The sequence below is a fragment of the Perna viridis genome, chromosome 1 (assembly GCF_037379345.1).
Source record: "Perna viridis isolate PV_CMFRI_1.1 ecotype Kerala chromosome 1, ASM3737934v1, whole genome shotgun sequence".
Taxonomy (NCBI): Eukaryota; Metazoa; Mollusca; class Bivalvia; order Mytilida; family Mytilidae; genus Perna; species Perna viridis.
In genome coordinates, this window is record NC_142445.1 from 48,994,851 (window position 1) to 49,016,416 (window position 21,566).

At 32.4% G+C, this 21,566-nt stretch overlaps 1 protein-coding gene across 7 annotated transcripts; it reads right to left on the reverse strand.

The window, feature by feature from the left end:
* Positions 1-5,228: 5,228 nt before the first annotated feature.
* On the reverse strand, positions 5,229-20,562 carry LOC148629137 (uncharacterized). Of its 7 annotated transcripts, none has more exons than XM_088544776.1 (13): positions 20,441-20,535; positions 19,854-19,949; positions 18,555-18,681; positions 17,497-17,581; positions 17,171-17,244; positions 16,376-16,435; positions 14,400-14,564; positions 13,532-13,720; positions 10,385-10,483; positions 9,567-9,797; positions 9,147-9,213; positions 6,857-6,951; positions 5,229-5,642 (listed from the first exon to the last, which is right to left on the reverse strand). In XM_088544776.1, the coding sequence occupies exons 3-13, from the start codon at positions 18,645-18,647 to the stop codon at positions 5,511-5,513; spliced, it is 1,290 nt and encodes a 429-aa protein (XP_088400902.1). In that variant the 5' UTR covers positions 18,648-18,681; positions 19,854-19,949; positions 20,441-20,535; the 3' UTR covers positions 5,229-5,510. The 7 variants fall into 7 exon arrangements, with proteins under 7 accessions (XP_088400902.1, XP_088400882.1, XP_088400872.1 ...); XM_088544756.1 differs by lacking the exons at positions 13,532-13,720; positions 19,854-19,949 and adding exons at positions 13,297-13,482; positions 19,016-19,151 and having other exon boundaries at positions 18,555-18,652; positions 20,441-20,523; XM_088544746.1 differs by lacking the exon at positions 19,854-19,949 and adding an exon at positions 19,016-19,151 and having other exon boundaries at positions 18,555-18,652; positions 20,441-20,516.
* Between the last annotated feature and the right edge of the window lie 1,004 nt (positions 20,563-21,566).

Below are 21,566 nucleotides of genomic sequence, written 5' to 3' on the forward strand. Positions count from 1 at the left end.
GATGTAAGAACTACTCTTCGAAGGATGCAGAACCTCAAAAAATTTCCAGCTGCCGCCATTTTTTCAAAATGGCCGCCGGACTAAAGGTACCCATTTTTTACACCGGAAATTGGAACATCATATATTTCGAAAACCGCTGATCAGAATTTTAAAAAACTTGGTGTACACATTAAGCTCAATAGTCCAAACAAAATCACGAAAAAAATCGTGTGCGTCTCGGCCGCCATTTTCAAAAAGGCCGCCAACACGGCCGAAAATACAAATTTCTAAGATTTTGATGAAAATTGATATCTAGGTTCTTTGAGTCGTCCCGATTAATAATCTGCGGCTCAATTGGCAATTGGAACTACGTGTCGGACGCCTTTTCAAAATGGCCGCCACTGCGCGCGAAAATTGAAAGATGTCCGATTTTGATGAGAATTGATATCTAGGTTCTTTAAGACGTCCCGATTGATAATCTGCGGCTCAATCGGCAATTTTTGCTACGTATTGTCTGTCATTTTCAAAATGGCCGCCAACGTGGTCTAAAATTCAAATTTGTCCGATTTTGATGAAAATTGATATCTAGGTTCTTTAAGTCGTCCCGATTAAGAATCTGCGGCTCAATTGGAAATTTGAGCTACGTATCGACCGGCATTTTCAAAATGGCCGCCACCGCGGTCGAAAATTCAAACTTTTACGGTTTCGTTGACATTTGATATTCACGTTTTTACGCTGCCTCGATTAATAATGAGCAGTTCATTTGACAATAAGTTCCTCAAAAGACAGATCAGGAAACGGGAGGCGACTTCTACACGTTTCGTGGAAACGTAAATTTTAATTACTATTTTTTTTTACTTGCATGTCTTTGTGCTTGGGAATTTATGGCTACAGGGGGTAATAGTACACCTAAAAGGGAGTCACTTGATTCGATAAGTCCTAAGAAAATTTGATTGATATTTGATATAATCAATCAACATTCAGATTATCAAGTGGTGACAAGAAAAGAAGAATACTGAACCACGTCCATTGTATAAAAAGACAGCCACTCTTGTTGTAGAGAGTAATCAGCAAATTGTTGAACAATTTCATTCTAAACCCAGAGTCCCACTGTTTTTTGGCCGACGAAAATAGTGAAGTCTCTTTCGATGGCTGAAAATATGAAGTATCTTTAGAGAAGGAAATTATACTGATACAATATTAATTCAAAGTATTAGGGGATTTGTGAATGGAAAAGCTAGAAGATTATTGTTGTCATTACCAGATAATGCAACACCGGTTCAGATTATTGATAATCTTCAGGGGGTATGTGGAAACGTGTTTAGCAATGAAGCATTGTTACTAATATTTTACAGTGAAAAATAATTAAGAGCCTAAACAGTCTTGTTGCCGAATATGGTATGAAACTGGAAAGAGTAATTCAGTTAGAAGTAGAAAAGGGTCAGATCAACCCTCGAGCTAAAAACGAGATGTTACGTTTTAAGTTTTGGTCCGGTCTTAGAAATCCGTTTTTTTAGAAAACATACATTAGATCGATAGAATTAGATCTTTCATATTACTCAGAAAACTGATTCTAAACTTCAACTACAGACAACTGTTGCAAAATCAGACAAAATTAGATGAAGTATTGAAATCAGTTAGATGTTTGAATAAGAGAATGGAGGCTGTAGAAAGTGAATTAAAACGGGTTAAGAACAATAGAAGTCTGAAGTTCAGTTTAGTAGAGGGTCAGATCGAGATCAATATAGAGGTCGCAATAGAGGTCAGCAAGGGTTTGGTAATAGAGAAGTAGTTCCAGAGATACAGGTGATCAATTGCAAGAAAATCAATAAGTTCAGAACCAAGGTCAATTCGATAATTTAAACGAGTAAACAATCTCTGTTGCGGGGCAGACTAGAGAACTGTTCCATAGAATTAACTTGGCCCAACGTTGATTGCCATGCAGGTGTTTTCAACGATGAAAGTGTGTTAGATCGGATCGTCGGTAAGGCTGATTAATCTTCTATTTTTCTATTTTTGTAAAAAGAAATATAAAGTGTAAAACCTTGATTGATAGTAGATCGATGAACTAAACTGCAATTACTGGGGGTTGCGAAAGTCAATTATCAGAGATGTTAGGAGTGTGTCCACGGGTCGTGAGTTTGAAAAGCCTAACTTGTCGCGTTCCTGTCCGAGTTTTTAGTATGACTGCAAAGGTGGTGGATATCAAATCTAGGACTACTCTATGTAGTTTAAATGAGGTCATTCCGATTTTGATTACATGAGAAATCTGAACCATCTGTTAAAATACTAGGTATAAAGATATGAGGTGATTTAGGTCAGGAGATATCAGGAAGGTTGCGGGGTCTTGTTGAAAGTGTGTCAATATTTTCGACAGGTCCTTCTGATATTGGACACACCATATTGTTGGAACATGAAATCAACTTGACAGATGAAAAACTATTTAAATAGGCATATAGGTTCAAAGTATTTTTCGCGCCTGAATCTTCGGTCGGCATAATGGAACTGTGAAATGAAAGAATCTGATAATGACCGCATTCATTTTAGGCCCGTTATGTTTTTATGAATAGAATCGCCTTCTGCTTGGACTTAATTTTAGATTGGATTTTGTTATTTGTTATGTTTTGTTTTTGTTATTGGATTATGTTGTTGGATTTTTTAATCGACAACATATTTGTCCAGCGTGGTGGACGCCTTTTTCAAAAAATGGTCGGCATTCCAATGGGAACAAATTTTGTCGTCTACTTACTGACCTACTCCTTACTCTTATAAGGCTGATTTTATAGCTGATCTGATCCGAAAGAAAGGATATCGTTTAGCTAGATCCTTAATTCTCAGTTCCCGCTGTGTAAATGACGAATGATCTTTAAACAATCCTAATTTCGGCGATTTGATACATCGCATCTACAACAAAGAACTTGATATAAAGGATACTGCAGACACTGTGAAGTCAGCCTCATATCTTGACCTACACTTAGAAATTGATGGTAAAGGAAAACTATTGACCAAACTTTACGATAAACGTGATGACTTTTCATTCAGAATTGTCAACTTTCCTTTCATCTGTGACAACATCCCTTCAGCACCTGCGTATGGAGTGTTCATATCACAACTCATACGTTATGCCAGAACTTACCGAAACTATGCAGACTTTTTGTATCGCGCTAGAATTCTAACAAATAGGCTTCTGGAACTAGGTTATGTTGCTACAGGATGCATAAGTTTTATGGTGGTCATCATGAACTCGTGGATCGTTACGGTGTATCCATCTGTGCCATGAAAACTGATTTGTTCAACGTGTCGTAGTTTTTCTTTCCTCTTTCATCTACCCTGGACTTTTTATGAGCAACTCGGCGGGTGTTTCTAGAAAAGCAGAGGACGCTTACCCTACCGGTGCACCTGGCCCATGCTCCCAGTTTTTAGTGGAGTCCTAGTTGCTCATTTGCTTTTGTTACTTTGTATGTATGATTTTAGTTACTTTATGTTCTTTGTTGTGTATGTTTGTTTTCCATGTCTGGTCTTTGTCCCTGGATTACATTCTTTTGATTACCGCTATAACCTTGGTTCCCTTGACTATTCTTGACATCTTGACTAAAATTATCTTGACAATTAATGTCCTAGATTTCGACTTTGAACCAGAGATATATTATTACCACTATAACCTTGGTTCCCTTGATTACTCTTTGATGCTACATGTCATAGGCGAATGGCAGCGTTGTCAAAGTATAACTTCAGTATTTTAGTAGGTCAGACCCTAGATAAGGCTAACATTGATGCTACAGGTCAAAGGTGAATGGCAGCATTGTCAAATTATGTTTCAGTATTTCAGTATGCCAGACCCTAGATAAGACTAAACTTGATGCTACAGGTCATAGGTGGATTTCAGCGTTGTCAAATTATGATTTCAGTATGTCAGACCCCAGATAAGGCTAAACTTGCCACAGGTCATAGGCGGATTTCAGCGTTGTCAAATTATGATTTCAGTATTTCAGACCCCTGATAAGGCTAAACTTGCCACAGGTCATAGGTGAATGGAAGCGTTGTCAAATTATGACTTCACTATTTCAGACCCCTGATGGACAAACTTTTTTGCCTAACAATTTGTATTACTTATTATACAACTTATATTAATTAAAAACATGATAAGAAACAGGTAATATAAAATTCAACTTCTGAAACAATATCAGAAAAACACTTAAACATTATTTAAGTCTATTATATTGCATTTAACACCTTCCATAAAAAATTATTATGTTCTGCACATGTCATTTTTAAACAGCATATCAAATCAGAAATACTGTGATTGAGTGAAATGTTAAATCCTTAAGTTTGATTATCTCTGTTTCAAGTCATCTGACAGCAATCATTTTCCTTCATGTTAATTACAGTTTACATATGATGCTCACCTTTAAAAAAATCATCAAAATCATGTTTTTTATCAATACAAGTGGTATAATAAGAGACACAAATTGTAAGGCAAGTAAGTTTGTCCATCGGGAATCCAAAATGCACATTAATATTTAAAACAGTAAAAAAAGTAAATTTGGACCATTTTCATCCTTTTTAAAAGTCCCAACTTCTTTATTAGGTGGAATCAGTTAAAGGGGAGTTTTGCTTTCAAGGTTTTAATTTATTAAACTCGCAAGTCTCCCTTTGGAGTCATCCAACAATAATTGTAATCCTTCATGCTAATCTATAAATGATGCCCAAACTTTAAAAAATCATCTAAATCCCTTGGGCAGTTTAAGGTAGTTGTGCTTTCAAAGGTAAAATGAGAATAGACAATTTAGCTTTAGGGTATGAAAAACCAGTACAATATATCCAATTACAGACTTAAATATGACAAATAGAAACAAAAGGAAAGATTTTCATAAAAAACAAAATATGAAATTTCTGAATCAATAGTAAATGCATTTCATAAAAGTAATTTAAAAATGATCAAGTCATTTTCGAGTTATTTCAGCTATCATTTTGCAAGAAACAATCAAGCTACATTGAAAAAAAATTTATCAAACAGTCATTAAACAATCATGTTTCCTTTCCCATTGTTTATTATCTAATTCAGGAGAACAAGCTTAACCTGAAATCATATTTTCAATATGATTTGGGATCAATATCATCTTTAAATGTTTTTTTTTTTAATTACACAAAATACAGGTCATCATGAAATAGAGGTGTCTGGACACAAAGCATACGACACACAACCAACATGAAAATATGAAGAATTAAAAACAACATAACGAAAACACTTAGCATGAAAATACACCTTTACCACCATATCTGAACAAAGATGTTACATTTAACAATAACTACACAAAATAGTCATGATGTATTGGATAGAGAAATCACAATTCAATTATTAAATCTACATTCAACAACATAGAAATAAAATTATACAAACGAATCACTTTTACCTTAACATTTACCAACAGATTAAAAAAAAAACAATTATCACAGATTTAATTTAAATTTCTACTATAATGAAGATTTCCTGCAGATATATGTCTTTACAAGATATACCAGTGTTTATATTATGAAAAAGTTCCATCTGGAGTCATTGTAACGATACAGTTCTCCTTTCTGGCCTTTTCTGCAGCAAAAACTAACATATGACTGTAAAGTGTTTCATCTGGTCCTGAACGAACTTTCACCGGATCTTTGTTCTATTGAAATTAAAAATAAGTCTTAATAAAGATGAAGCCATGCTAGGTATACCTAAACTCTTTCCAAAGTTGAAATTGGACAGCAACCAAAATCACTTTCAGCGTACGGCCCATCTATATAAAACTTTAAATAATATTGAAATCAATCAGTGAAGTGGGAGCCAAGATTTTTGATACAATAATTTTCTACATCATTCAATAAAGTTAAAATAGGAAAATCCTACAAAACAAGAGGTTGTCATTGAACAGACACCAAAATTGTTCACAATAAATCTATTTAAAGCCAGAAAATAAATTTGAAATCATCAATAATTGGGAGTTGAGACAGGCATATGGATGGATGCACAAGGTTATTCCAATAACCTTCCCCCTACTCATGGTATAAAATGTGATTATATCATTTCTACTAGTCAACAAGTAAATAATTAAGTAAATTATTTTCTATTATTTATTTAACTATTTTCATGAACTAACAATGTTAATGAAATTGAAAGGTTGATGAATATTAAACAGATACAAATCTGGTAATTTTTATGATTTATCTTAGATTAATATATATCAATTTTTACAGGTTTGAAACATAAATAGTGTTTTACAGTGAAACAAAATACTTTGAATAAAATTTTCAGGCTCATAACCAAAACATTCTAAGAAAAAAATTCAAAGATCTGCTTAACTTGAAGTTGATATTGGACAGCAACAAAAATTGCTTACAAGGTATGCATCATCATTATGAAGCTACATACCAGATTTTATATCAAATTGCCAAGTGGTAACTGAGATAATTTGGATAGATTTGTATGGATGGAGTGATAGATTGACAGAAAGACAAAATGACAGAGTGATGGAATAACTAGAAAGACAAATGAACATGTATATTCCAAAATGCCAAAAATTTGTTTTAAAGTTTGGGTATAAAATCCATTAGTTCATTAACTGATAATCAAAAACTTTTCATCAAAAAAACATGCAACCTTAGATTTGTAAGCATCCCCATAACAGACTCTTTGGTAAATCTTCCAATTTGTAAACTGTAATATTATATCAAAAGTGTCTCACGCTATGTACTTCATTAAATGATTTATGCAATACATCTTTGGTATAATACTAAAACCAATTCACTGGTTAGTTTACCCATTCCTTCATAAACTTTATGATACTTTATAATGTTCCTTTCAAGGAAAATAAAGCAATTCTGTTCAATTATTACTCACTATAATGGCATCAACAAAATTTTCAACACAGTAGAAATCTGCACCTCCATGACCTGACAACCCATTATACTGTTTGGCTACAACACTAAGCTTATCTGTAAAATAAAATAAAAATAAAATATGGTACTAAACAAGACAAAGTTTGATCCAAACACAGAATAACATACTAGTAACGACAATTTGGGGTCTCAAGTTTAAAGTGTAAGTTCATGATTTTAACAAGTTGGGTTCTATTGATTCATATTATATACCAATATATATTACATATGAGGTAACAGTCTTCTTTGTTCATTGGAAATTATGATCACATGATGCAAAGGATATTCTACATACATGAAGCCTTGTTTCTATTTTTAAATATATTGACGCTATGTTTCTATTTATATGTATATTGACGCTATGCTTCTAAATTAACATCAGGATATAAAAAATTTTTTTTGTAATTATTCTCAGCCAATCACGACGGAAACGCCCCAAAAAAAGCATACAGAAAGAAAATACATTATCTACTTATAAAATACATAAATTAAAGACTTCCAATCAGCCAATACGTTATATATATGGACTTGTTAGATTATATTGATCTCGGACTTTGTCCTCAGTTTATACACTCTGAACTGGTCCATATATAACATATTGACTTCATTAAAAGTCCATAATTGATAAATATATATTCAGTAGGTTTTTTAAACAGTTACACTCAGCATGTAGCATGCATAATTATTATGGTGACTGTTTTAAGAAATTTTCCAATTATATTGAATACATAATATTGTCAATACCGATATATCTTTGATGGTTTGGTAAATTCTATAAAAAATAAGATCCATAAAATGTCTGGACCTTCATCATCATCATGATTATGTTTGTCAGCACATATTTTCAATATTCATAAACACCAGCTGAATAAAGTATGTACATTATAGTAATAATAGCATACCGGTATACGATTGACAAAATGGATCAGTTCAATGGGCAAAAAATTGTATAAAATAATTTTCAAATGTGTCAATAACAGACAGTGCAAAGTTTAAACAATATTAGTTCTATTATTTTTGAGTTACAGTTTACACAAAGTAGGTACTGTTCAAAATATAGAGAGGCATAAAATGCCAAATTTTGATTTTCAGAAAATGTAGAAAATATTTTTTTAAAATTCTAAATAATAGGAGGTGCACATCCTGTCAAGTTTGAGAAATATAAGTTCAATACTTTATGAGTTACAGGTTACACAAATTAGGTACCCCTTAAGTGTTTCAGACTGACAGATAGACCTGCTTCCACAGCTGACACAGGTTAATAAGGGTAAATTACCAAACACTAATCTGATTCATGATCAAGTCCAGTCCTAAATAAATCTGGCAAAAAAGATATCACATCTGGCACCAGAGCAGCTGGTACCACAATGGTTCTGACTTTGTACAGGCATTTCAAATGAAATGGTAGGTTAAATCTAGGTTTTACAGAGCGTTAAACCTCCCTCTTTCATTGCAATGTGAATATACCAGTGGTGATTAAATAGTATTTGGATGCTATTGCCATAATCAGTAAATCAGAGGCCATATCAGCACAAAGAACAATTTACAAAAATACAATCATTACTCATTGTTTTAGAAGAAACTGAATATATTTCAACCAAGGACTGATATCTAAAAAAGAATTTGGTAACAGACCTTTTAAGACGCATTTACTCATATCCCTGATTCAGTAGCCGGTTATGCAGATACTTATGGCGTTCAAGGAAATCATAGTAATTAGTACTTGCTCCAGTGTAGCGAATCAATTGTGAAATATAAACACCATATGCAGGAGATGAAGAAATATTGCTGCACAGGTAAGGAAAATTTATGATATGTTATCAATAAGGAAATCAAGCATTAATATGTATCTAGCAGTCTATAAAAATATGTTGCATAGTTGGTACTAGCATCTGTCTTTGTTAAATCATTTAGATATGATCTTACACAATCATATAAAAGTAAATTGAACATAGAAAAAAAAACAATCAAATCCTTAAATCTGTATACACCAGAAATTATAGGGAAAACTATTGGATCTTACAACTAAGAGCACTTACACCTCATTAACAGTGTAGAGACTAATCAACATCAGTGTACTATATTCTATTCAAATAAAATTGGAATTCAATCAGAGAAAGTACAGCTTAGCTGAGACAAAACAGATATTATTTTACTCAGAAATTTGTTTTGACCTGCATTGAAAATGTAAATATGTGTACTACTAATATAGGCTGAAACATAATTAAGAATATTAATAAGTGGAAGCTTACCATGATCTCCCCTTGTAAAGTCATATAAAGTTATAGACTGGCCTGCACCATTACATATCAATTCACCCTGTAAAACATACATGTACTAGTTATAACTGTTGTGACATCAAATAGATAGGAGCTGGAAATATACTGGAAAGATTTGTTTTTGTTAGATATTTTTGAAATTACTTCAGTAAAACCAGATTAAAAAAATCTCCTTGGTTTTGATGGAAGGTATCCTCTTTCAAGTATTTTGAATTTGCCTTTAAAATGTTTCTGTTTAGAAATAGAGAGAAAGTTGCAAACCGACTTGCATTTAGAAGTCGTTCTTCAGATACTGTTCAACAAATAAATGAAAACAAATAGGGGGGGGGGGATAACACAAATTCTTAGATGAGTAATACTTATAAATCTTATTCATCCAACACAAATGTGTACCTTTGTTCCAAACACTCTGACTTTTCTATCACAAATCTCCTCTGTAAATGCAACCATAGTCATTGTGGCAGTAGCACCATTTTTAAACTGCATGTTGACCACCTGATTTGACATAACATCATTGTCACAGTCATATACACATTTACCATAAGGTCCATTCTTCAGAGCATCTGTTATATTCTCAATATCAGGAGTTGGTGTCAAAACTGACACTGGCCAGTCTCTATGACCCTAAAATGTGTATAAGTTTATGAAATAATAGTTTCCTTGTAACAGTCTGTAAAATAAAAGCCAAGTCAAAGAAACAAATCTTACTTACTGTGAAAGTACCGTGGATACCAACTCTCCTGGATTAGGGAAGTAACACAAGTTCATGGATTCTTAAATTCATGTTTTGAGGTTTTCAAAATACACATCAAAGGAAATCTTCTTTTCATTGGGAACATTATGTGGTTTGGCCTACCCACAAAAACCATGAAAATTGGTACTCCAAGAACAATAGTACTTTCACAATAGTTATTAATACCTATGTAGCTTACAGTAAAGCTACTTTCAAGTTGATTTATAAAGAACAACTCTATAGATTTTTATCAGACATGATCTTCATCAGGTAGCAGGAATGGTGTCTTCTAATAAGCAGTATGAGACCTTTCACTAATGTTACATATTAAAAACATGCATGCAGAGGTATTAAAACATGAAATTTAGTTAAGAAAGTGTTTTAATTGATTAAGAAAATGCAAATACATGTAATCAACATGAAAACTAGAAACCATGACGAAAATCAATTTAAAGCCATGTAGTAAGATGTTACATACCATTTTGACAGGTTCTAGGTATACTTTCTTTGCTGAGTAAGGACAAACTCTCTCTATAGAGGCTGGGCAATCCAAACATCTGTTGGCTGCACCTTCTGGCTGTATGGTTATATACAGTAATAAAGTGATAAAACAATGATTACCTGGATAATAATTTGTAAGGCAGCAACCATTTGATTTTCTGTGGGGAGCTATGGATTTATTTCTGAGACAACCTTTTTTGTATTTTTAAGAAAAATTTCTATGACAAGTCAAAAACAAGTATTTTTCTTCAAATATGGTAATAAAAACCAAGTGTAAAACTAACAATTTTATTTTAACACTGAAGACATTTTTTTCCAAAAACTTTTTAATTACATTATCTCAAAAAAAAATGATAGCTTCCCCCAGAAAAATCAAATGGTTGCTGCATTAACCATAACATTTAAAACAGTAAAAAAATTTGTAAAACTTTTTTCTTAATTCTATAGACCAGTTTTTTGTTTGTTTTTTTTTTAATTAATTGCCTAAAAGTGATATCATATATTGTATATCATCTAAATAAAATCTTGTAAAAATCACAAATATTAAAGGTAAATTATCTCAAAAATCAAGTTTGGTGTTTTTAAATTTAAATCTCCAAGTATCATTATCAAATATTGTCTCTGAAAAAATTGGGGATTTAATGAGACTTTAGTGATACATTAATGAAACCTTCCCACTTTTGGTTAAAACAACTTAAAATGGCCATAACTTTTGTGTAAATATTCTGATAAAACTGAAATTAAAACATGATCTGTATTTTATTATACTTAATAGCTATACAAAGTTTGAAAAAAGATCCTTCAATATCTTCTAAAGTTGTCATCTAAAAACTGTTGGGCATGGACAAACAGACAAAACATGCAACTTTTGGAGGGTATCACATAATACCTTGCCGCTTTGTGTGTGGCCGTATAAAAAAGTACGAAAATCAATAGACAAAAAATACTCTGTATGACCTACTTTAAATATCATCATCATTGTTTTCAAACATATGGACATAACAGAGATCTAATTTGAACTGTGAATGTTTGACACTGTATAAGATTTTGACCCCAATCCAGACGAACACAAAACAGGACCAAAACCAAAACTATAATATAAGGTAAGATTTGTCCCATAAAGCATTGTTTGATTCAGCATACAAAACACTTTTCAGATTCAGAAATTAGAGAATCCCTAGATTCAATTTCAGCTGAAATCAAAGTAACCCTCGATGGAAAAATCTCAACATACCATTAAGTTAAGCATATCGAAGAATCCCATTGAAAATAGTTTAGAAATAAGCTGTCTGTACTAAATGAAAAGAAGCTTATTTCTTGCCCCTTTTAGGAAATCGGAAATTAAAGAGACCAAAGTGCATATCAAGTCAATACAACCTTTGACTTGTTTCACTTCCAATTTGTCTGGTACTGGCCATAACATGTATATTGAACAACTGTTGCATGTTTATAAGCCAAAATGGAATGAGTACCTGGGACTCAATAGGTACTTACAGCATGAGAAAAGCATCTAATATGTACTGGCACATCATATCTGCATGCAATGGAATGATGGTCTCGATAAAAAAAATAAAATGAAGCACTGGTTAATTTGCCAGGAATATCAAACCAAAAATTGAAATGTACCAGGGTGCACAAGCCGAGTTGCTTCTCCATTTCAGAGAAAGAAATAGTTTAGCATGAGAAAAGCATCTAATATGTACCGGCACATCATAACTGCATGCAATGGAATGATGGTCTCGATAGAAAAAATAACATGAAGCACTAGTTAATTTGCAAGGAATATCAAACTAAAAATTGAAATGTACCAGGGTGCACAAGCCGAGTTGCTTCTCCATTTAAGAGAAAGAAATATTTTAGATATTTAAAATCAACAGGGTTCTCACTTATCTAGTATGTAACAATATCCCAAAGTTCCATTTGAATTGAATGCAAACATTTTGAGTTAATATCATCAAGAAACTTAATTTTTACAGAAAAAAAATTTAGTTTTTAGACAAATGTGACCTTGACTGCAAAGGAAATTCCCCCTAAATCAATAGTGTTTTTATTTATCTGGTATGTAACATTATCCAAGAGTTCCGTTTCAATCAGGTGTAAACTTTTTAAGTTATCCTCTTAAATCCTAATTTTATGCAAAAATGTTTAAGTTTTATGGCATAGTTGACCTTGACCAAAACATTCCTAAAAATCAATAGGGTTTGCACTTACCTTGTATGCAACAAAATCCTTAAGTTTGGTTAGAATCAAATGTAAACTTTTTTAGTGTGTCCAGAAACCTCAATTTTATGAAAAAAGTTGAAGTTTTTTGGCCGCTGTGACCTTGACATTCTACGAAATTTCCCAAAAGTTAATACGGATCTAACTTACCTTGTATGTAATAATATCCCAAAGTTTGGTTTGAATCAAACGTAAACTATTTGAGTAATAGTCCATAAACCTCAATTTTACAGGAAAAAAAATGTAAGTTTTTTGGTTGCCGTGACCTTGATCTTTGACAAAATGTCCCTAAAATCAATAGGGTTTGCACTTACCTGGTAAAAAAACAAAATCCTAAAGTTTCATTGGAATCAGATATGAACTTTTTGAGTTATCATCCAGAAACTTCAATTTTACAGAACCTGTGATCTTGACCTTCAACAAAATTTCCTCCAAATCAAAAGAGATCTCACTTACCTAGTATGGGACAATATCCCAAAGTTTCATTCAAATCGGATGTAAATTTATCCAGTTATTGTCTATAAACTAATGTTGATGCACGCCCTCACGCCAGCCCGCCCGCCATCACCATACAAATAGCCAAGTTCAAATCCATTGCAAGTCGGCAAAAGGGAATAGTACAAGTTGGTCACCCAAAAGCATTCATATAAACTGGATCAGCCAACTGACCTTGTTTCTAGGAGTAAAATGACTGATGTGACCAAAGGATGAAACTTTCTCACAATGGTTATCACCCATCCAGTAATTTATAAGGTCAAGGTCATGACAACACTTAGCAAGTAAGGAATTAGAACTCTCCTCTTCACTCCTCCAGTTTCCTCTCACAAATGAATGTGCAAAGTGCCAGTAACCAACCTGAAAGAGGAACTCTTACAGTCTTAATGTCTTAGAATAGATTACCAACCTTAAATTCTTTCTTGAAGTGGCTTAAATGTCCAAATGAGGAAATCTTTTCACATCTATTTTGTGGTCCCATCCAGTAGTTAATAAGATCAAGATCATGACAGCACTTAGCCAGAAGTGAGTTAGAGCTATCTGATTCCTTGTGCCAGTTTCCTCTGACATAGGAATGTGAAAAATGCCAGTATCCTACCTAAAATTGTTGAAATGAGTCCATGGATAACCATCACTAAACATTTACTATAACTGCATCTTTAGATGAAGAAAAACATTCTTTTACTGTATAAATTTTCAACAGCAAGTTTGATAAGTGGATAAATTGACTGGTATAATTTTGCAGCATTTTCTGAATTATAATTTCCAAATAATAAATAATTGATTTTTTGAGTGTACAAAAAAACTTTAATATAGCAAATGTTCTGTTCCTTAAGTGCAAGACTTTCATAAATCCTTATGTTGTATTCAAGTCTTCAAATTCACAATGAATACTTTCAATACTAGCAGATCAAAACATGCAGACTTTCAGTTATGAATTATTAGGGTGTTAATTTGTACCGAGTTGTGAATTTTCTTCACTATGAGTACCATGTATTCCATTCTCCTTGTTATAGGTATTTTGTTCCCCTTGTTTTGGGTATTTCCTTCTCCTTGTTATAGGTATTTTGTTCCCCTTGTTTTGGATATTTCATTCTCCTTGTTTTAGGTATTTTGTTCCCTTTGTTTTGGATATTTCATTCTCCTTGTTTTAGGTATTTTGTTCCCCTTGCTTTGGATATTTCATTCTCCTTGTTTTAGGTATTTTGTTCCCCTTGTTTTGGGTATTTCCTTCTCCTTGTTTTAGGTATATCAGTAAAATGTATCATAAGACTTACAGGTTCTAGATGCTGTATATTAACAACATCTCCAATTCTACCACTGTCTATCACTTCTTTAATCTTTGTAGCCCATGGACTGTACCTCAACACATGGCAGACTTGTAAAATAACACCCTCTGATTTACATGTTTTTACTATTGTTCTGCACTCCTCTTCTGTAGGCTATAACAATATTTTACAAAGAACCCTTCAATTAACATCAAGTACCATACATCCTTGAAGATGATAATTTTCTTTTCTAAAAAATGTCAAATATTAGCAGTACAGAACTAAACAGGGCCTGTTTCCATTTTCTTTCTGTTTCTAAATAAGCATGCTAAAACAAACATATTGCATGTTTTGTCATGCTAGGTATACCCCCCTCAACCCCTTGTGCAGGAAGTTAATATCAGACAGCAACCAAAATTTCCTACAATATACAGTATGCCCTGTTTATATAAAGCCAAATACAGTCCAACCTCGATATGTCGAACTTGGATTAGTCGAAATCTCGGATAACTCAAACTAATTACAAAGTCCCAGCAAAACTCCCCTTACCCCAATACAATTTTACCTCGGATAACTCAAGATAATCAATCAGTCCCCTCGATAGGACTTCGAGGTTAATTAACCCTGATGTCTCGAAGTCAACTAATTAGTCGGAAAACTGATTGATTTATTACAAACCATGATCGAAGTGTGTTTTAACAACGATTAGTGTGGCTTTTAAAATTAATTTGTTGACACTTTTTATGGTTTGATTTGTTTATTTAATCAATTTAAAATCGCGCATGTTGTTAAAAAAAACCAACTGTATTAAGAACACATTGGAATTTACACTAACAGTGATATCGGATACTTTGATAAAAAATTTTAAAAAATACAGATGAACTGCAATGATATCTGACTATTTAATGAAACATCAAACAGATGGTAGTAAGGGTATTTCAACGACTACATTCGTTTCGTTAGTGAATTTGAAATTTTATCGTTATAATGTAGAACACATGGTTTGACGATACTCCTGATTGTGAATCAAACAAAGCAACATGTTATGAACTATGATGTTTTTGATGTAGAAAAAACAAAAAAGGAAATTTCACTACAATACTCAGTGCCATTCAGTATTTCAAACATGATATACAACATACAAAAAACATCTTCCGATATGAAACACAAGACATTATGAAGTACCGTGTAAAGTGAAGTACATGTACATGTACAAGCACAACAAATGATGTAAATACAGAAACAATCATTGACCAAACTACTAGTATTTCCGGTTTATCCTCGACCTCGGATTACTCGAACCTCAGATAACTCGAACATTTTTGCATGGTCCCTTCGACTTCGACTTAACGAGGTTCGACTGTACCAAGTCTGATATCAATCCATCCATTTGGGAATCAGTAATGACATTTTGACAGACAGACAGAATGGCAGATGGACATACATTCAAGAGTATAAAATACAGACAGCACTTTTTTTAAGTAGTAGTACTCCAGCTAAGAATCATGCAAAATGTGATTCATGAGTAAAATGCCTACATATTTTTATTTTTGATATTTTGTTTGAAATGCCATAGTAAACAGAAATTAACATTCGGTTTTTCATATAACCCATGCTTTTAGGAGATAAAAATTATATAGAATGCACTGTAGATGTCAACATTAAGGGAGATAACTTAATGACACTCAATATACAATAGAATCTATTAGATTTTCAATGTTGATTATCTCCTAAGAGCAGACAGATTTGAATAAATAATTATACAGTTCATAATATAGACCCATAAATCAACTTCAAATCAAAAATAAAAATATGTAGCCTTTTTTGAGGTGTATCACATTTTACAGAATTTTGCATGATTCTTACAAGGACAACTACTTAATACTTTTCAAACTTCCATCAACACAGGAACTTTGGTTTACATTATACATTCCTCATCAAATAAAGATATTAAATGATATTACGATCTGATTAACTTGACTTACAGCCATTGGTTTTTCCAACAAAATCTGGTATTTCAACTTGGCAAAAGCTACAGCCGGCTCCTACAATAATCAAGAGAAATTAAGCCAACTAACTGTAGTAAACCAGTTGAGAAATGTAGGTATGATAGCATTTACAGGATCTGTGGATGTATACACTGACAACTAGCATTTCAAAGTCTCTGTGTCTTGTTTTGGCAGAGAACAAAAAGTGAGTGGAAGAAATTATGCAATTTTAATATTAATGTAATGTTCAGCATGTAGGGAAGATTTTCTAGAAAAGATATATTTAATAGATTCATACTAAGTAATGTTTTTGTTTATTTTATATTTATCACTGATTTATACCTTTTTCCTTTTATCTTGTAGACAGATGTTTTTGTATCTCTCATACATGATAAGATATTCCAAAATATCTGTCAAAACATCAGGAGTGATTGTGATGTCACCAGACATTTCTTTGGAATTTTGAATGAAAATGACGTCACACACAAACAGTTTGTAGTTGCACTATTAAAATTTTTGTAATAACATTGAAATAAACAAAAATGCAAATTATTAGATTACTGATAAACAGAATAATAGTTACTTTCCATTTTGATACTCACAATATCATATGGAACATTTCAACTCACACCCACAAGCTTGTCGAGATATTTAACATGATATTGTCAGTATCAAAATTTGAAAGTAACTATTATTCTATGTGTACCATACCACCAGGTAGTGGAATGTTATTTTACCACAGGTTTAGACTATAAAAGATTATTTATGAGGGTGCTAAGAATGTTATTTTACCATATGAAGTCTGTCTTGTGTACAAATAAAAACACAGTCAGCAAACTTGTCCATCTTAACAACATCTCGCCAGTCTAAAAATACCACATTAATTATCTTGATAGGTGATGTTGTACAAATAATGAGCAGAAAAGTTTAAGATGTAATAAAACATTGACAAATGTAAGTGGTTTTTAAAACATAAATGAAATGCTTGCTATTCTTCAAATGTATGTTTTATGATTCTGTGAAGTTATTTTAAAATACTGGTATAATAATTAGGATACATGTAGTTGAAGTTCATTATCCTGTCATTTTTAAAATCAAATAAAATCACACAAAAATACCTTTGAAAATATTATCCTCTGAAATTTTAAATTTTTCAACAAATTTTTTTCTGTAGTCATCCCTAGGTTCAGCAACGGCTATAACCTGAAAATAGTCAAAATTACTGTAGAAGTTCTGAGTAAAATCAAGATTTGGCAAAATAGTCATCATTCAGTTCAGCAACAGCTATAATCTGAAAATAGTTAAGATTACTGTAGAAGTTCTGAGTAAAATCAAGATTTGGCAAAATAGTCATCCTTCGGTTCAGCAACAGCTATAATCTGAAAATAGTCAAAATTACTGTAGAAGTTCTGAGTAAAATCAAGATTTGGCAAAAAGTTTTAACTTCTTTGTTATCAAAATTCTTACAAGTATGTCTATAGTGTTTTCTTCATCGCTGTCCTTCTCTGGTCTACATGCATAAATACATCAAGTAAATTTTTTATCTAAACAAGCCTGAATCATCAGAAATATCTGTATACATGAAACACATATTGTTTTACAAATCATTATTTAAAGTAAACTAGTATAAAATAAACTATGGTAAAACTTCTCTAAACTGAACCCCTTGCAGACTGTAGTATTGCAGTCAGTTTGGACAGGTTTTCGATTTATCCTCATTCAAAATATTTTTAAACTGACAAAATAGGACTTCAATATTTGTCTGGTTTAGGTTAATTCAGGGTTTGGTTTAGTCAGGTTTCACTGTATAAGCAAAGCTCACAAAAGAATACCACTAACTCCCCAGCCAAGTAACCATATGGCGAAATTATAAATAGTCATTGAGCATGTTTAGTTTTATTTTTAGTTTAGTCTAAAAATACCATGATATGGCATACCTATATAAAGGTCGTGTCAAAATATTAAGTGGCTGTGGTAAGAATTTGCAGAGAAATTTTAACAGAAAAACTAGTTGAGGAACAGACACAAAGATCACTTTATACCTCCTCCAAAGTTGGGGTGGATAAAAAACATTTAAAATCAATTATGTATATTCTACAATTAAAAACCTTTTGGATTTTTTATTCACAATAAATTACAAATATATATGCATATCTTATTTATGTACAAAACATACCTTAAAAGGGTGTCTCTTAGCAAAGGTGTAAGCTGCATAATTATTTCCTCTGTTACCAGCTCCTATCACAATTGCTGTTACTATTTTAGGCATTGTTACTGGTATTCAAATGTATATTAAAAAAAAACTAGAAAGTAAACAAAATAAAATGTGAAAAATCACAATGACATCTAGTAAAACTGCGCGTTGATTAGTTTTTACATAAAAAAAATAATGATTATCTATATTGAAAGCATGATAATCATAACAAAGAAACAAATTTTTAACTATACATTTAATAAAATATTTTATTGTAAATAATTGCATGAAATCAAAAAACAACTGAAATCAAAGCTTCACTTTTAACTCAAGGAGTTTCTCATCTGAATAGGGCGAAATGCCCCTGGCCAAATGGGTTTAGGGGAAAAGCAATCAGTATTATGGGCAGATTTTACAAAGTAAAGTCAAATATGTACACATACAAAACCATTTGGATTTTAAATTGACTGGAGGCTGTATGGAACTACCAACTCCATCTCCTGAGATGGAAAAAATCCTTATTTCCAATTGTAAATATCTTCGATTATAGAAATTTATGTTTAAACTGCTCTGGATTATCTGTTCAAAAGATCATTAAATGAAGTTTTTATTCAATTAAAGAAGACAGCTGCAACTGATTGGAGTTCTAAGCATGTTGACCAAAAGTACCTACAAAATGTCACCATGCTACACCTCCCAGATCCTTAAGTGCCCAGATGTTTGGAGAAGAGAATTTCTGAAATTGAAGCCCCCATTTCAATATATATATACATGTAGGTACATGTACTGTTTGTATCCTACATGTATACGAGCCAAAACCACTTATTGTATATCTGAGTTGGAGCTAATAAAAATATTTTTATTTGTATTTGTATTGGTAATACAAAGTGATAATATGTAAGTGACAAGCTTGTGTGTAGAGAGAAAATTGAATGATCACTGAGCTATGGCAAACCAGCTAGAAAAAATTCTTACAGGATTGTCAGTGTTTGACAATTATTTTCCTACACCTGTGTAAGTACAACTCATAAATTGAGGCTGTATTCTGTGTGTACATTGTATGCTTTAACAGGGACATAATGTCACAGGCACTTGTTCCTACCAATGTACGGTTACTATTAAATATGACATGTAGAGGAACCATATGATTATGTTGTCTTGGGAAGCTTATTTTTATTTTACTTGGTCACCTCCCTTCAACATAATGACTGGTTAAAAAATGCCTCAGCCAACATTATGATTATCTGAACTAATTTTATATTAAGGTTCATTTACCATTACCTTTCAACAAATATGGGTTCAGTATCACCACAAATTATATCCCTCTGTCTACAGACACACATGTGTGTTTAGAAAAAAATCAAGGCATAGCATCATCTAGGAATGAGAAAGTTACATCAATAACATTTTTAAGATCAAGTCAAAAACTGAATTTTGCAGAGTTAATTTTATCTATTTTGCAGAGTGGCAAAATAAACTAAGTTGAGATAGTGTTTGAAATTTTGCTATGTATTAAACTGTTAAGGGTAAATGCGACGCAAATTAAAATGCTGGTCAAAATCAAGGACAGTAACCATCAATACACATAAGGATTTTAACTGTTTGAAAGGATTGAATCTCAGGTGTTTGTACATCTTATCATCTGAAGAATTGATAAAATTAATATACAGCAAATGTCAGGTTAGTTTTTAATTTAAGTTTACATAAAATGAATTTAACTTCCTCATATCAAGGTGATGCAATATTTATTTTTTGTATATATCATATGTACACTTCTCTGTACTTAGACTATAGGGAAATTTGTGGCGAAACTGAGCCCAAATAGGAAATTAATCGGTGGTGAACAAAATGATGACAAAAATTTTAACCTGTTTCATTTGATAACTTCTTGGACAGTGTTACAATACATCTTACATGTATTTCACAATCACCTGTTACGTCTGTAAAGAAAGAGTTACCTAACTTAACCCGCAAAAATTATGTGCTGATTTTAAAACTTAGAAACGGAATGCAGTGAGCAAAAGTGAGAAACGAAATGATAACGAAACGAAACAATATAGGTAAATTCAAGAAACTACGCCAAAATTTATGATATTGTAAATAAAATATGAAATAATAAAATAATGCAATGGTATATACTACGTACACAAAGAACGGCTATCTTTCACTTTTTTAGTTATGGTATCTCGTTCCATATTGTACGGATAATAAAAAGCATACATTTTTGTTCGCAAAATAGTCCCCCGTAAAAAAAAGTCATAATCTCATAAATTTGTCGCATATTTGTTCTATATCCACAAAGTGTGTTTCCTATTTTAAACCAGGTCCACTCTGAAAGATTCGCGGACCAAGACGTCATTTTAATTTACATATAAAAATAGGAGATGTGGTATGGTTGCCAATGAGATCAATTAAACTTCTACAGGTCACCATATGATCTTCAATGATGGGGTAACCCCAGACAATAAACCAAGCTGTAAAAGGCCTCAAAATAAATGATATGAGACTATTCATAAAAGACGAATATCGACCTAATCTATAGAGAAAATGTAAAACGATCGTGAATAACAATGAACATTAAAAACAACGACAACCACTGGACTACAGGTTCCAGGCTTGGGACAGGCACATGAAGTATGTGGCAGGGGTAAGAATGTTTGTGAGAGCTCAACCCTCTCCCATTGGTGGGAAAATACAATAATAAAACGAACTTTAAAGATCGATCGAATCTAACTCTTGGGATCGATACAGAATACAAACACCTTAACAAATAAGACAAATGACAACAAGCTGTACGTACCTCGAAAGATTACGCGCTGTTTTTGTAAGCTAGTTGAAAATCCAAAAGCAGCTGATAAGCACACCTTGTTTTCTCAGACAAAAGTATCAATAAAAACACGTCCAACATGATTTAGTGAAAACATATCATAAAATGTCTAAGAAAAACAAGGTCTTCGTGCAAAGTATTGACAGGAGGTACGACGAAACATATAA